At 40.2% G+C, this 15,670-nt stretch overlaps 1 protein-coding gene across 3 annotated transcripts in view; it reads left to right on the top strand.

Annotated features, from left to right (window-relative positions):
• Nucleotides 1-15,670, top strand: part of FSD1L (fibronectin type III and SPRY domain containing 1 like) — a 32,740-nt gene that overhangs the window by 14,257 nt on the left and 2,813 nt on the right. The window contains exons 6-13 of one of the 3 annotated variants that reach the window (XM_033174044.1): nucleotides 1,415-1,536; nucleotides 3,941-4,150; nucleotides 4,459-4,557; nucleotides 8,409-8,538; nucleotides 10,352-10,384; nucleotides 12,454-12,554; nucleotides 13,871-14,122; nucleotides 14,514-14,602. In XM_033174044.1, the coding sequence (XP_033029935.1) occupies nucleotides 1,415-1,536; nucleotides 3,941-4,150; nucleotides 4,459-4,557; nucleotides 8,409-8,538; nucleotides 10,352-10,384; nucleotides 12,454-12,554; nucleotides 13,871-14,122; nucleotides 14,514-14,602 (1,036 nt within the window). The remainder of the gene's footprint in view (nucleotides 1-1,414; nucleotides 1,537-3,940; nucleotides 4,151-4,458; nucleotides 4,558-8,408; nucleotides 8,539-10,351; nucleotides 10,385-12,453; nucleotides 12,555-13,870; nucleotides 14,123-14,513; nucleotides 14,603-15,670) is intronic. The other 2 variants (XM_033174046.1, XM_033174045.1) reach the window with 2 other exon arrangements.

The raw sequence follows: 15,670 nt of genomic DNA, 5'->3' as shown, positions 1-15,670 counted from the left end.
ACCAACTTACTTGTTTCTGTTCCTAGTCTTCCATAATTGTAGTTGAAGATTTTGGCTAAGTTATTCTTAACTGTTTCCACTTAAGATTCATGCAACTAAAAGATAAAATTGAGTTTTGCATGCTGATAAGACAACACAGCTGTGTTTTGGCTTTTCACTTCCTTCTCCCTATGTGGTGTGTGAACTTCCATTCAGTGACAAAAGAACACAGGCACGTTTTTAAACAAATGTGTTTGGAAGGGGAAAAAATCCTTCTTAATGCTGATCCCTTAAAATAGGTGCCATTTCAAATTTAATTTGGAAGTGGCACAGGAGGCTGAAATGTTATATGGTATGTAGGCCTCACTTATGGGATATCAGAACTTGTTAAGGCAACATAAATTGAGCTGGATTTTAGTTATCTAAAACAGCATGGTTACTAGAAAAATCAGGAAATGGTACACTTGTCCCTTATCTATTTCCAAAACAGTTGAAGCACTTTCACAAATGTATAGTTGGAATTTGGTGCAGCCCCCAAACATCCAAAGTGCAGAAACACAAAACTTTTCAATTTTAACTTGTAATGCTCACCTTCATTATTCTAACACCTCAGGCCAAGAATAGAGAAAGATAGGCTATATATAAGACATAATATTTCCATGTCATACACCTGAATTATGCTCAAATTTGGGCAGGGAATGAGAAGACTTCCAATGGCACTCAAGAACATTTCTCAGCTTTTGCTTAATAGACACTTCACTTACTATAGTGTTATATGAATGCAGCACCAAGACTCGCTGCTCTTTCATATGCTCACTTTATGTTTAAGCTTTATCATGTATGGACTTCTTTTTCTGAAATGAGTCTTGACTATTGAGGGCCAACCCCAGGCATTGGTTATCAGGAGCATGCTGCCAAAAAAAACAAAACACCAGCTGATGATATTCAATCTTACGTTAACGGGTTAGAGGCATTGTGTGCAACTTGACCATCACATTGAGCTCCTTCATGCCTCTTTAGAGTGGGGTCCTGGAAACCTTCCAAGTTGCTGCTCATAGCATCAGCAGGCGCCCAGAAGTTAAAAGCCTTGTGAAGCTTCCACAGAGTGGTTTTGTATGATGTGCTCTATCCTTAAGATGTTGCAGGAGCAGAAGTGGATAGTTACAAAGACATACCCTCAGCATGGTAGCTTGGATGGCTGAGAGGTCTACGGAAAATCCCCCAGCCTGAACCCCCGCAAAAGATTTGTTCTGACTCTCAACTTGTCAGCAGTAGTCAATCTAAATAAAGGTTTTGGTGTAGTTTGGTGAAGTGCCAAGTTCCAGTATCTGCTTCACTTTTTATCTAGACACTTTAAAATATTGAAACCTCTGTCTTCCCTATCTGTTGTTTTTGGCTCCTGCTTGAATGATTTTACCTGATTTCTACCCTTTAGAGTCACAATGGCTCCAGCGTTCCGCCTGTCCTTGAAACCCAAAGTGAGTGACAACATGACGCACCTGATGGTGGACTTCTCTCAAGAAAGGCATATGCTCCAGGCTCTAAAGTTTTTGCCAGGTAAAAATAAGTCTGCACAGCTTTGAGCTCTTTGGAATACTGCTGCCATGTAATAATCTTCCCTTTTGCTGTAAAGATGCCTATGGGTGAGTGTGAAATGCTCTCCTCCCACTTCCCACAGTGTATCGTTTTGTATATATTTAAAGTGAGCGTGGGACAAATGAGAACACTCCCCCCACTTCACATTCAGACAGGACATATCAGAGAAGGGAGGGTGGCAGAGAGGTTGGTAGGTGTGTAGATGACAAACAAGAAATACATTTGTAAGTTTGCAGAGTTCAACAAGGGGTGGCTAGTTGGTGGAGCATATCTGACCCCCATGACCCCCCCCCCAATTTCTTACTTTTGAAAAAGTAAGTGTCTTAAAAATACTGACCACTCCTGTGATTCCCTTGCTTTGATTCCAAAAGGTTAACTATTTCTTAATTGCTTCCATAGTTCTTGTGTTTATTGTGCACCTGAAGATCCTCCCTAAGTTTGTCCCATTTAAAACTTCAAAAACAACAACAACAATTTTTTAAAAAACAATTGTTCTGTGGGTCTCCTGCATGACCCCCCCCTGCTGACACCCCCAAATTTTTTATTTTTAAGGTTCTTCAAATTTATTTTTTACTAAGTTAACATGAATAATGAACGAGAGAAGCAATTTGAAATAGCTGATATGGGAAACCTTTTTGAAGGCAGCCTTGAGAACTTCATTTCTCAACATGACTACTTTGACATGCAGGCCCTGGGTACTTGTCCATAGATTAGGGCAACCCTCTGCCAGAAAAGGGCTAGCCACTCTGGGTCTAAACTCATAGCTCACAGATATAATACTGGAGCTTACTTAAGCTACCCATCAGACTATTATTATTAATCATTATTATATTATATTATATTATATTATATTATATTATATTATATTATATTATTATTTATTTATTGAATTTTTATACTGCCCTATACCCGGAGGTCTCAGGGCAGTTCACAGAACAAAATATAAAACACACACACACACACACACACACACACACATATATATATATCAAAATAACAACCCAATAACACCCCCCCCAAAAAAACCCCCACATTTTAAAATCAAACCAACCAAAGGCTGGTTAAAAAAAGAATGTTTTTGTCTGCCGCCTAAAGGTGTATAGGGGCATAATGGGATCACCAGCTGAAGCTGATGGAAGGCACTCCGGGCCACTGAGACTCTAGATGCTGCAAATGTATTTTTGCAGAGGTTTTGCAAGGATGCAAGTTCCCCTATTTTGCACAACCACTTTGCAAATAGTATTTTTGTGCCTGAGTTTGCTCATGCAAGGATAATCTAAGACTTTGAATTGAAATATCAAATTAAAACTGTCAGGATTTCAAATCTGATTTTATCTTGTGGATGATGAATTATTTGGGATCTTTATAAAGACTTTGAGCAGTTCTGAGTGTTTGCATTGGACACTAATTCTAACTGATGGCTAAAACAGTTCAGCTTTAAATGATGAAACCCAAAGTGAGTCTTCTGACAATCCCAACTTTTGACATTTCATACTGACTGTCTTGCTGACACCTCAGTCCAGAATGTCAAAATACTTATTGATTTGTGTTTTTGACAGCTTCTCATTGTTCCTGCTCCTCTTTCTCCCCCTCCCTAGCAAAAAACCAAAAAACAATACCAGAAACAGACCTTTATCCACCCCGTGTTTGAATTTGAATGTAGCATACTTCTTTTTCAGCATTCCCAATTAAGAGAAAATAGTAATCTCTGGGATTAAATATTTAGCTAGTCTAAAAGTCCTGGGGCTTTTACCCCTGAAGAAGGGGGCAATCTTACTTTGCTGTGCTGCGATAGTTGTAGGGAACATTGTGCTCTTGCGCTCTCTCCCTCTTCCCTCCCCATGTACCTCTCCTCTTCCTCTCTTTCTGTGTGTGTGAGAGAATGAGGGGAGGATGTTGCATTCCTCACACATGGTGGCACTCAAACCCCAAACCTTTAAAACTATTTTGGGGGATGTTACTTGGCACTGCATATTTGTTCCAGTAGCTGTTTGATCCCTTAAGCACAAGCCTTACTAGCTTGCGTTTTAAAAAAAGGTCTACCTGAAACAGAAGTAAATAACAAAGGCAGGCAAAAACACTTTAAGACTCATCACAGAATGAATGCACATAGTTTAGAACTGCAATCCTGTGTACACGCCATCGCAGTGGACTTAATTCTAAATATTAATGCATAGGATCGGGCAGTACATAAAAGTGATCAGGTCAAACCTTAGCCATAAGATTTTGTTTTCAATCTTAGCTGAGTTAAGTCTGTCTTTTGTGCTTAAGTCTGTGCTCACCCATCTGGATCTTGCCAAGAGTACAAGATCAGTATGTGGGTGGCAGTTGGGTTTACCAGTGATCTGTTTTATTTCCTTAACAGTGCCCAGAGCTCCAGAGATAGTTCTAGCAGATTGTATTGTGGCTGACAACTCTGTAACGATTTCATGGCAAATGACAGAAGAAGACAACAAAATTGATCACTATATACTAGAATACAGGAAAACCAACTTTGATGGGCTTCCTCGAATAAAAGACGAGAGGTGCTGGGAATCTGTGGACTACGTTAAAGGCACTGAATATACATTATCGGGTAATTTTATTTTTCTGTTCCCTCCAAGTTGACTTCATACTTTTTCACGGAAATCTTTTAATGTCAGCTCCACCATTGAATGTGAAACCTGCATTTGCAAATGTTTTGCACTCCCAGCATGATAAATGGAGATCTGATCTCATTCAGTTTCCTCGACTTTGGCTATTATTCATATAGTACTAAAATTTGTCTGTAGTTTGGGAGAAGCAGCACTTTAAAACTATGCATATGCCTTTCCTCCTTATAGTACTATATATATATTTTTCATTTTAATGGTAGTGGATGTCTGAAGACCTTCTCTTTTTCAGGTCTAAGGTTTGACTCAAAATACATGAACTTCCGTGTCAGAGCTTGCAACAAGGCCGTGGCTGGGGATTATTCTGACCCAGTGACTTTAGAGACGAAAGGTAAAACTGGATAGCTAACAACTAGCACCATATAGTGGCTTGAACATAGGAAATGCATGCTCAGATCCCATCTTGGCTATAAAATGTACAGTGTTGTTTTAAGACAGCTGTGTACCTTAATGTACCTGCAGTCGTTAGGCCTAAAAGCCGATTTAAGTGAATTGGAGGAAAGGATTGAAGCAGAGGACTATAGTATTTTCACGGTTTAAAGCAGGGGTCAGCAGACTTTTTCAGCAGGGGGCGGGTCCACTGTCCCTCAGACCTTGTGGGGGGGGGCTGGACTATTATTTGGGGGAGGGGATGAACGAATTCCTATGCCCCCCAAATAACCCAGAGATGCATTTTAAATAAAAGGACACATTCTACTCATGTAAAAACATGCTGATTCCCGGACTGTCCGCAGGCCGGATTTAGAAGGCGATTGGGCCGGATCCAGCCCCCGGGCCTTAGTTTGCCTACCCATGGTCTAAAGGGCTGCTGTTTAAAACTGTTGACATGGCGCCAGAAGAAACACTAATCTGAGGGCACATAAGCCTTCTAAACAAATTCTAGCATAGGGAGATGACACTGATTAGAGATGGAAGTGCTCGATAGTGCCACTCCCACTTCATAAACGGTGCAGATTTTTCATCCTAAAGCCCTTCAGTAACGGTGCTGTGATACAGAGTAGACAAAAACTTACTAATTTTAAGCCATCAGTTTAAATGCAACCGTTTAATCACTTGGATAGCAATTGTGAGGCACATGGTAGATATGTTTGTGGCCCTGCAGCAATAATTTTTTTTAGCTTTCTTGGTGTAACACTTGAGCCAAAACAGTAGTGAGATTTTGTTAGCTTTCCTGGCCTGCAAATTAGTCAGTTTTTGGGGAGGCATCAATAGCTTCCTTGCCATCTTATGAAGGCTCAGTGCTGCAGACTGGAATATGTTGCCAAAGCAGATTCACACTGTTAGCTCACTTACTTGAGGACAGGTAAAACATGGCTTTTTCCTGATGTGCCTGCTGCTTTCCCAGACTTTTATCCTGTTGTGCCCTCATATTGGTGCATTTGATATAACAGTGAAGAGTCTGGTACCCTTTCTTCCTGTCCCATGATAGAGATTGGGATCATTTTCTGTCATAAGTGTTCTGCTGATTCTAAAAATGCCTTTCACCCTGTGAGTGGCACAAACACATATATCACCAGTTCCACCTGAGTGGCATAATATGGCTGCATAAATATTATCAGAAGTGTTGCAAGCAGCCTCCCAGCATATTGAATCATGCTCAGGATATTTCTTCAGAAAAGTAAAAAAAAACCTGCAGATAGTTTGCCCACGGATCATATATTGTTCATTTATTTTAATATTTATATTTTTTTTAAAATAGCAGGACGATTCATTGAAATGCAGAAGCACTGCCAGTGTAGTCCAGTAGATGAGAAGTGTTCTTAATGATGTCATTGAGTGGCTTGCAAAGCACTACTAGTATAAGGGTCAGTTCTCCCAACCAGCTTTGGGATTTATTTTCAATTTATGACAACTTGTACAAGCCTGGGTTGAATGTGAGTGTGCTAAAGATGTTGTCAGCAGAGGGCTAATGCACAGATCAGTCAGATCAGTTTACTTATGCCTTATGAAATTACCAGTTGTGTCTCTGTACTTGCACATTGGTGAAAGAAGATGTCTAGAAAGCTTTTAGTAGTAAATTGCCACTAAGTTATAAAAAAAAGCATTCTGGATTTTTAAGTCAAGAGGACATCTTTGAAGCACTGGATTATAATCCTAGCAAGGCAAAAACAGAGTACAAGGCAACAATCTCCATAACAATCTCCATATTTAAAAAGAACTTGGCTTGTCGGCAAATGAGCTTGCAGATATATATTTGTAATGGGTCGTATCACCAAATGTTGCACTTCTAAAATTAGAACTATTGCCATACATTTTAGGGAGTTGCATTGCTCAGCTTCATATCTACTATCTTTGGGCATTAGGAAAACTTCCCATGTCTGCTGTATAACAACTGAAACTATTCAAGCCTTTTCAACCAATGCCACTCTTAGAGCTGTACCTTATTCTCATTTTAGTGATAGGTGAGCATTTCTAGTTGACCTTCAAAACTATGTGTTTACAGTGCTCTTAGTGAGCATTCGCCTGGTAGAATCATCAGGTTCAGCATTGCTTAAACATACCGTTGACCTTTCACAGAGGAATTTCAATTCTTGTATTCTGTGAAATACTAAAGAACCGTGTCTAATGCATTCTAATTGAATAGAGTCTGTTTAGTGTGACACATATTGTTCAGCTTCCAAAAATGAAGGCAAACACAGCAACATAGTCTCAATTATTCTGCTTAGTTGGCAGTAACAAAGATTGAATTTACCCCACAACAAATTCCAGCGAGGAGCAGTGACTCAGTCTGACTGCTTTGTTGTATTAAAAACTCTCGGTCTCTGGAAGAGTTACTACCTACCTCATTGTCATTGTCTGAGTGTCATTAAAAGGTAGAAAGCTTCTTGAATATATCTCTTGGGTAAAATGTAGCTATTTCTGTGATATTCTCTCCAGATATTAAGTTCTGCCCATTACACATTTGGCTTCACCCGTGAAAGATTTGATGCTAGTACATTTTTTATAACCTGTATGTATTTTCTAATGCTCTGCCGAGCAAACTAACATGCTTGCTTACAGTGGCATCTTTAGTTAGCTTTGAAAATAACTTGTTGTATTCCGCCTTTAGTCATAAGAACTCTTAGAAACCTATTGCTTGAAGAATGCTGTGGGACGTCAAGCCAGCAGGCCTCCTTTTTAGCCAAGCCATGCCCATTTGCCCGGTACCTGGTGTCAATATATGATATCAGATGTAGAGCTAAGCTGAAAGGGTTTTTGCAGGGGCTGCTGATCAGCATTTCTTTGTGGGCTGTGTCTCTATCTACTCAGTTGGATTTCAAGCCGTGCGAACAGAAGCAGGTCACCTGACATTGCGATGTCAGGTGATTGATAGATGCACCCTTGGACAGTGGGAGAGATAACGATCTGGTCCCCTGGCTGGACCCAGGTCCCCCATCCCTGCTGTACAGCTCTGCCGGCAAACTGACACCCTTGATAGTTAACACAAAGAATTGCCCTACATACTTACGGTATTTTCCCCCTCCCCAGATTAAAACTGAGAACTATAACAGGCTCTACCTTTCAGAACAAGTTGCATACCCTGGCACTGTAAATTAAGGGCCAAACTGCACAGGACATTAGTTAGCATGTTCAAAAAGCATGCTCAGACTGGTTGCTCATACTTCAGAGGCAAAGCAGCCAAGGGCCCCTAATCTAGAACATGTTCCAGTGCTAATTTACTGCAGAAAAAGGCCCTTTCCAGACTGTTTGCACCCAAGGTGCTGTTTGTAGTGGATATCGGGTTGTTTTTTTTGGGGGGGGGGTTGTTTCAGTGCAGAGTGGGAGGGAGAAATATTAATCCATGCAGGCCCCCAATCCAGATCAAAAGCAAGCGGCAGTTAGCTCTGTTGGTTAGAGCATGGTGCTGTAAATGCCAAGGTTATGGGTTCAATTCCCATATGGGCCACGTGCATTGCAGGCGGGTTGGACTAGATGACCCTTGGGAGTCCCTTCCAACTCTACAATTCTGTGGTTCTATGATTCAGTATTCTGGATTAGGGCACTATGGCTGCTTTTTCTCTAAAATAAAAGCAGGCAGGTGGAGTGAACATTTTAAAAATAATAATTAGAAGCAGAGCATCAGAAGTAGACTTGTCTTAGGTAGGGACCCTGAGCAGCCTATCTAAATATGTTAACTTCTTCACTCTTTGCATTCAGAAAAGGTATGACCAACCTTTTGATCTGCATCTTTTCTCTGGGCAGCTCTTATATTTAACCTGGATGGTTCATCGTCTCATCTTAACTTGAAAGTTGAAGATTCCTATGTGGAGTGGGATTCTACAGGAGGCAAAAGCCAAGAAAACAAAATTAAAGGAAAAGAGAACAAAGGCAGGTAAGGGAAACTGAGCTCCTCCTCCGATCAAATCAAGTAACTTGTAGATGTTATATTTAAAGGCTGTTGCAGCAAAGAGAAATTTGGTCTGTCAGGTAGGAAGTCTTCCTATGCAAAAGAGATTACTCATATTGCTATAAACTTAATGAATCCATTCACACTAAACTTAATGTATTTGGCAATACAGCATACTTGCTGGTAAAGTATTGAGGCAGCTGTTGAAGCAAAGAACCTTTAAACCTGTGTTGGAAATGGGAAATTCCTTGTTCTGGAAAAAGTGACAGTGCTGCAAAGTAGCTCTGTCCCCCCCCCCCCCAACATGGGTACATTACTAAAAAACAATTCTTCCTGCTGAAAAATAATACTAGCAGTCATATTCTTCTTAGGGTTAAGAATTTAGCCCTTATGTGATTCAGTCGTATGACCTATGCACAAACCACACACTCTCTAGAAGCATCTTTTTTCTGTGTAAATTAGAGAAATGAAATATATCAAATGATTTTTTTTAAAAAAATCATTTGATATATTTCTGGCAAGTTGGAAAGTCTGGCCTGCAAAAACAAAATCTGTTTGGGAGCTTTTCTAAGATGCTTGTGTTGGTCTAAAGAATAATTTGTTTTGCAACCAGCACATTTGGGAATTGCAGATATGTTGTCCAAACAGATTATATTATTTAACTTCTATACCACTTAATATATTAAAAACATCTCTTAAGTGCTGCACAAAAAAGGAGCAGCAACAGCCAATTAAACAGTATTACAAAATCGCAGTTACATATGAAAAGGTTACATTAGTACAAAGTTACTAACATATATGAATCAATATCAATTCATTTTCCTTCTTGGCACATCCTCATTCTCAGCCTGTGTCCCATTCACCTGTGCTCTCCACACCCAGGTTAGTTGAGTTTCCCAGAAGGTCCTGAGGAGATGGGGAAAGGCTCCCTCTCCACTCACGGCTCTTTCTTCACCCTCTGTCCTCTCCTCCTCCATGTTGCATTTAAATGTTGGGGGTTTGTTGGCATTCCATAATCTTCCACAATTGCCACATACCAAAATACAGTGGTACCTTGCTTTCTCGAACTTAATCAATTCCGGGAGTCTGTTCGACTCCCGAAACCATTCGAAAACCAAGGCACGGCTTCCAATTGGCTGCAGGAGCTTCCTGCACTCAAGCGGAAGCAGCCTCAGATGTTCGGCTTCCGAAAAACGTTCGCAAACCGGTGTTCTGGAGCTGATTGTTCGACAACGTAAGCTGTTTGAGACCCAAAGTAACACTGTATTGCCGGTTCATAGGTGACAAGGATATGCTTTCCTACACTATAGGAGTAGCATTGTCTGGGAGCAGGCAGATGAATTCCTGTCAACTGAGCTATTGCCGACTCAAAATACCTAGACCACTTTTTTTTTACTTCCTAGGAAGTTTTTTTTCCGTAAGAGGGAGGAGGAGGCTCCAGGCCTGGGCAACTTTATATGGCCGTAGTCTCAGTAATAGGAACCTATTTCATGTCACCCCCAGCCCATCTGTGAAAAGGGAGCTGGTAACACATTAAGTTCAATAGGCAAAAAGGTTATAAAACTCAAATAGGGTTTAACAGATTCCAAACCTATTTTATGCAGACTTGTTAAACCATTTCAGTTAGCTTTCAATTTGTAAGCAAGTGGGTGTTTTCTATTTGTAAGTCTGTGAACAGCATACAGTTATTAATAAGTTATCAGAACAGTTTTGTAGTGGTTTTAAGTACTATTTTAAAAAAAAGAAGTCTGTGTGTAGCCACGAAGTAGCTTTTTAATTACCTATTTTTGTCTGACAGTTGCCAGATTACCCTTCTGAAGAACAATACAAGGTGACAGTGTGCCTCTTCATAGCCATAGGGTTCAGCTTTTTACTCTCCAATATTTTCCTTTCAATTCTTGCTCTCTAGAGTTAGCATGAAACAATCCAGCAGCCTTTACCAGTAGACAAGCTACTGTTTGTTGTTTAGATCCTTCTCCCCCCGCCAATTTGTCATCTTTTGTATTTACCGTTCAAACTGCCTTTCTGTAAAATCACCAAGCCAGTATATAAGTTTGGACAATTTACAAAAATGAGAACCGCTAACACTAAAAATACGCAGCGTAAAATGCACCAGTTGCCAACAAGCTAATGCCTCTGGTATTTTATGGTACACACTGGGCTGTGTCCACAGTTGTAACGGGACCATAGGCCTAGTCTGTTACTTTGTAGTCTGCAATAAATGGGGATATTTGATTCTGCCAGCACTAAACAGACATAACTGCATCCTTTAAATACAGAAATCCTTCACGGTCTTTAAAGGCAAGTTCTGCCTTTTTCTCACCCTGCCCTTCAGTCTTGCGTTCTCTGCATTAAGTAATTTTATTTCAAGAAGGGGCATTGAGTTTTTGCACTACATGGTCCCATCCTTTGTAAGCAGTAGCCAATCAAGTGAGGTGGATCATTTTTGTAGCATTACTGGACAAGGGGAAAGGCTATTTGCTCTCCGTGTATCACCTGCAGTACAGATTTCAGCCCTTGTGTATTCTTCCCTCTGGAAATGCAGGTACTTGAGTTAGGCATACAGAATTGGAAGTTAGACTGGCTTTTCCGGGCCAAACGAATATCTTGGCATTTTGCAGTTACGATGCATGTTTTTCTCTGAGAATGAACGTTGTCCAAAGAACTTGCCATTCTTTGATGTTACATGAACAAATAAAACACCATAGAAATTGCATTAGTTAGTTCCACAGTGGCTTATCAAAACAAAACTGGCATGCATGTTGGCATTGCAACAGTACAATTAAACGCAGAGAATTCGGCTTGTATTGAATCATAGCCTCAAATGTACCAAATATAAAATATTATAAATGCAGTTGTGTACCTGTAAAGGCTGCTAATATTAAGGACATCTTCTGGGTGAAGGGAACTTGGAGCACTTACCTGAAAAATAGCATGTCAGCATTTTGGTAGATCTGGTGGAAGCGGGAAGTTATTCTGTGTATCAATTGCAGCATCTTTTGAACGAACATGCTATTTTTCTACATAACCTGGCAGCAAACCTAACGTGTTGCTTTTATGATAGAAAGCAGAAAGTAGTAGGCTTCCTAGTAAACAATGTACTGTACTTGGAGTAGGGTCAAACACTGTGGTGTGTCCCCTTCCTCCCCCCCCCCGAATATATGCTTTTAATTTCTTGGCTTTGCTGTCTTTTCATGCTTTCACTTATTTCTTTTTTTCTTTTGGTAAGTAACTTTCCTTTAATATGTTTCGTTTGTTCAAAGGCCTTCTCGGTGTTGCGTTTAAATGTCTTAAAGAATTCACAGTAGAACTTCATTCTGAAAAGAATTCACAGTAGAACTTCATTTTGAAAACAGTAATGATATATCTGCTTGAAACACTTCTTGGAATATGCACCTGAAAACTACTTTTAAGTTGAGGCATACTGACTACACTCAGTGCAGTGCCAAAAGCTGTAAGATGCCACCAGAGGTGTGGGGAAGATGGCTAATGTATTGGGACTGGGTTTCATCTTATTTTAAAATAACTCATTTCTAATCGGATCAATGGGACACTTCCCCCCCCTCCCCCAAGAATTACACTTCAAGTTCACTCATTCCTACCCTGCACACATCCCTCCTAGTCTTCAATAATAGTAACTTTTCTATTGTCTTGGCATGTTTTTCTACTGGTAGACTCTTCTGTGCATGGCTATTTGTATGGATATAGAGACTTTCAGCATGGCTACCTGAACAGACCCCTCTAACAGCATGTGAGCCATCTGTGACCATAAATGCTTCTGTGAAACAGTCTAAAACCGGATTTTAAAAAATACTAACTTGGTGCTTTTGCTTGTATGCTGTTGTAGTCATTGTGTGCATACTGCAGTGCAGAACAAACTCATTTCTTGTCATCTTACAGAAGTGGAACTCCTTCCCCAAAGCGATCATCTGTTAGCGCACGTTCACCTTTGATAAGGGGCAGCAGAGATAGATTTACTGGGGAATCGTACACAGTGTTGGGTAAGGTTTTTAAAAAATAATTCTAAATTAGTTTTTATTAAATATTTTTTGTGATACCAAAAAAAAAAAACCAAGGAAAAGTACATATAACACCTCCACTTTCAATTCGTAAAATCTTTTTCAGTTTGCTTACATTTGGTGTGAGACACTATTTCCATAGACTTTAGGAGAAAAGAGGAAGAGGGTTGGGGAGGATAATAGTATTTTCATTCTATTGTATAGTGCAGAGTTTTTGTGGCAGCATCTCGTGGGTAGGTCCTTTATTTATATAATTGTTTGAGGTTTTTTTAATTGTCATGTTGAGAGATGGGAGGGTCCAAAGCTTGCTTGCTTGCGTTTGGTAGGTTGCAGAATGATTTGTTTGTATTGGGGGGGGCAAGATTGTTGTGTCCAGATTAGCCATATTGATTTGTATGCTGTTGTAGGGGGTAGGTCATTGTCGTGCTGTATATGTGGTAAAGGGGAGCCACACCGGGGTGAAGGCATCCTCTTTTGCTTGTCCCTGTGCTGTTTTTACGTTTGTTGGTTAATTTTTCTGGTAGGGCAGTTTCCCATACTTTTTGGTACCAGTGGTCTATGTTCACTCCTGATAGGTCCTTCCAGGGTCTGGTTATGATATTTCTAGCTGCTGAGAGTAAGTGACTTAGGAGTTCCTTGTCATGTGCATCTGCATTGTGGGAAAGGTTTTTTTTTGGGGGGGGGGTAAGCTTTCTTAAGTTTTTATCAATATGATCTGCACTGGAGTGGGAAACCTTTGGCCCCCCTCCACATGTTGAACTACAGCTCTTGCCAGCTCTTATCAAGCATGGCTGGGGATGATGGGAGTTGTAGTTTAGCAACATCTGAAGAGCCAAAGGTTCCCCATGCCCAATTTACACAACGCTAAAAAGATTGGGGGTTTTCACTGGCTAATGAAATCTATGCTTAATCAATTATGGGTCTTACACTTGAACAATTTGTGTTTACAGTACTGTGTACAGTACAAACAAAATAGGAAACAATAGGAAAATTCTTTCCAGTAGCACCTTAGAGACCAACTGAGTTTGTTCTTGGTATGAGCTTTCGTGTGCATGCACACTTCTTCAGATACCTGAAGTATACCTGAAGAAGGTATCTGAAGAAGTGTGCATGCACACGAAAGCTCATACCAAGAACAAACTCTGTTGGTCTCTAAGGTGCTACTGGAAAGAATTTTCCTATTGTTTCCTATTTTGTTTCGACTATGGCAGACCAACACGGCTACCCATCTGTAAATGTGTACAGTACAGTACAGTTTACTCGGAAGTGTTCATTGTTGCTTCTCTGTTTCGTTACAGGAGATACTACTATTGAGAATGGGCAACACTACTGGGAAGTGAAAGCCCAGAAGGATTGCAAATCCTACAGTGTGGGAGTAGCATATAAAAATTTGGGGAAATTTGACCAGCTAGGGAAGACCAATACAAGCTGGTGCGTGCATGTGAACAACTGGCTCCAGACTACATTTGCAGCCAAACACAACAACAAAGCAAAATCTCTAGATGTCGTGGTTCCAGACAGGATAGGAGTCTATTGTGACTTTGATGGAGGTAATTGGGTGTCCTCAGAACTATACATGAGAGAGCTGAAATAGTATTATTCATTTACCTTCTGAGAACGTGTATTAAGGAAAAGACAAATACAGTGGTGCCTCGCAAGACGAAATTAATTCATTCCGCGAGTCGTTTCGTATTGTGAAAATTTCGTCGTGCGAAGCGCGGTTTCCCATAGGAATGCATTGTGCGAAAAAAATCGCAAAACGTTTTTGTCTTGCGAAGCACGACCATAGAAGAATTTGTCTTGCGAGTCACCTAAAAAACCCGCAAAACCCTTTCGTCTAGTGAGTTTTTCATTGTGCGAGGCATTCGTCTTGCGAGGTATCCCTGTATTACACATAAGCTGAACTCTTTTAGAAGTATTAACATGCTTTTCTCTCTTCAGGTCAGCTCTCTTTCTATAACGCAAGCTCAAAGCAGTTGTTGTACACCTTCAAAACAAAATTCACCCAGCCGCTACTACCAGGTTTCATGGTCAGTACCTACCTAATTTAACTCATTTCATCATTTCTGCTTCAAGAGCTATTTTTCTACAGTTACTTTTAGGAATAATTTCATAATGTGGAAAAGACTCTCATCGAATGCCACAGATGCTTTCGGGTTATTGATGCGTTACTGTCTGACCTCCAAACATGTTTATATGCTTATTAAACTTGGTTGCTCCGGGAAAAACTGGCAGCCACTTTGATGACTAGCTCCAGGGCTCTGTATATGCCTGAAGAAGAGAAACCTCTAATAGGGAAATGCAGGAGTGGCTAACCTGTGACCCTTCAAATGTTGCTGGAGTGTAATTCCCATTATCCCTGACCTTTGCCTGTGCTGTCGGGGGCTGATGGGAGTTGGAGTCCAGCAGTATTTAGAGGAGGACAAGATGTTCAGCTCCCTGAAAATCTCTAGCTTACACTTTTTTAAAAAGCAGTGTATTATAACTCTAGCCCACGTAGCTGCAAATCAGTGTGCATAACTTGTGCAAAATTGCCTGGGAGCAGAATTTTTGTTTGTTTGTTCTGAATATACATCACAGATGTTCTCCTGTTTAGATGATGTTCTCCTCTTTTAATCTGTTTTAGTATTCTAACATTTGTATGTTTTAAAGTAGGGTTGTGAATTTTTCTCCCTTAAAACAAACTTGAATGGGAGCTGGATTGTAATACAGAACACTGTCGAAACTAGACTCCCCACCCCACCTTGTGTTAGAAACTTACGAAAATGCTAAACTGTCAGCCTCCTCTCTATATAGATAGCAAGAATTTCCTCATCTGAGTTTTATTTTTATATTTACAGTAGATTTTAAAAGTAGAAAAGGTGACACTGTTTAAGCAGTTCAGAGCCACTGTTTCAAAATGTAACTATGGCTAAACTGGTTTTCAAAAAGTGACAACACTAACTGTTAATCATTGTCATTCTCACTGTTCCTCCTGTCAGCTCTTTGGTGAAACAGGGCCAGTTATAGAGAAGATAGGGGTTTCAACATACTCGGGGGACAGACAGAAAAATGCTGTGATGTACAGTGATTGCCATGATTTTAATTGACTCTGAGCA

Source organism: Lacerta agilis, chromosome 16 (assembly GCF_009819535.1).
Source record: "Lacerta agilis isolate rLacAgi1 chromosome 16, rLacAgi1.pri, whole genome shotgun sequence".
In the NCBI taxonomy this organism is placed as follows: Eukaryota; Metazoa; Chordata; class Lepidosauria; order Squamata; family Lacertidae; genus Lacerta; species Lacerta agilis.
The sequence above is the reverse complement of the archived record's forward strand: the minus strand, read 5'-3'. Positions and strand labels throughout refer to the sequence as shown.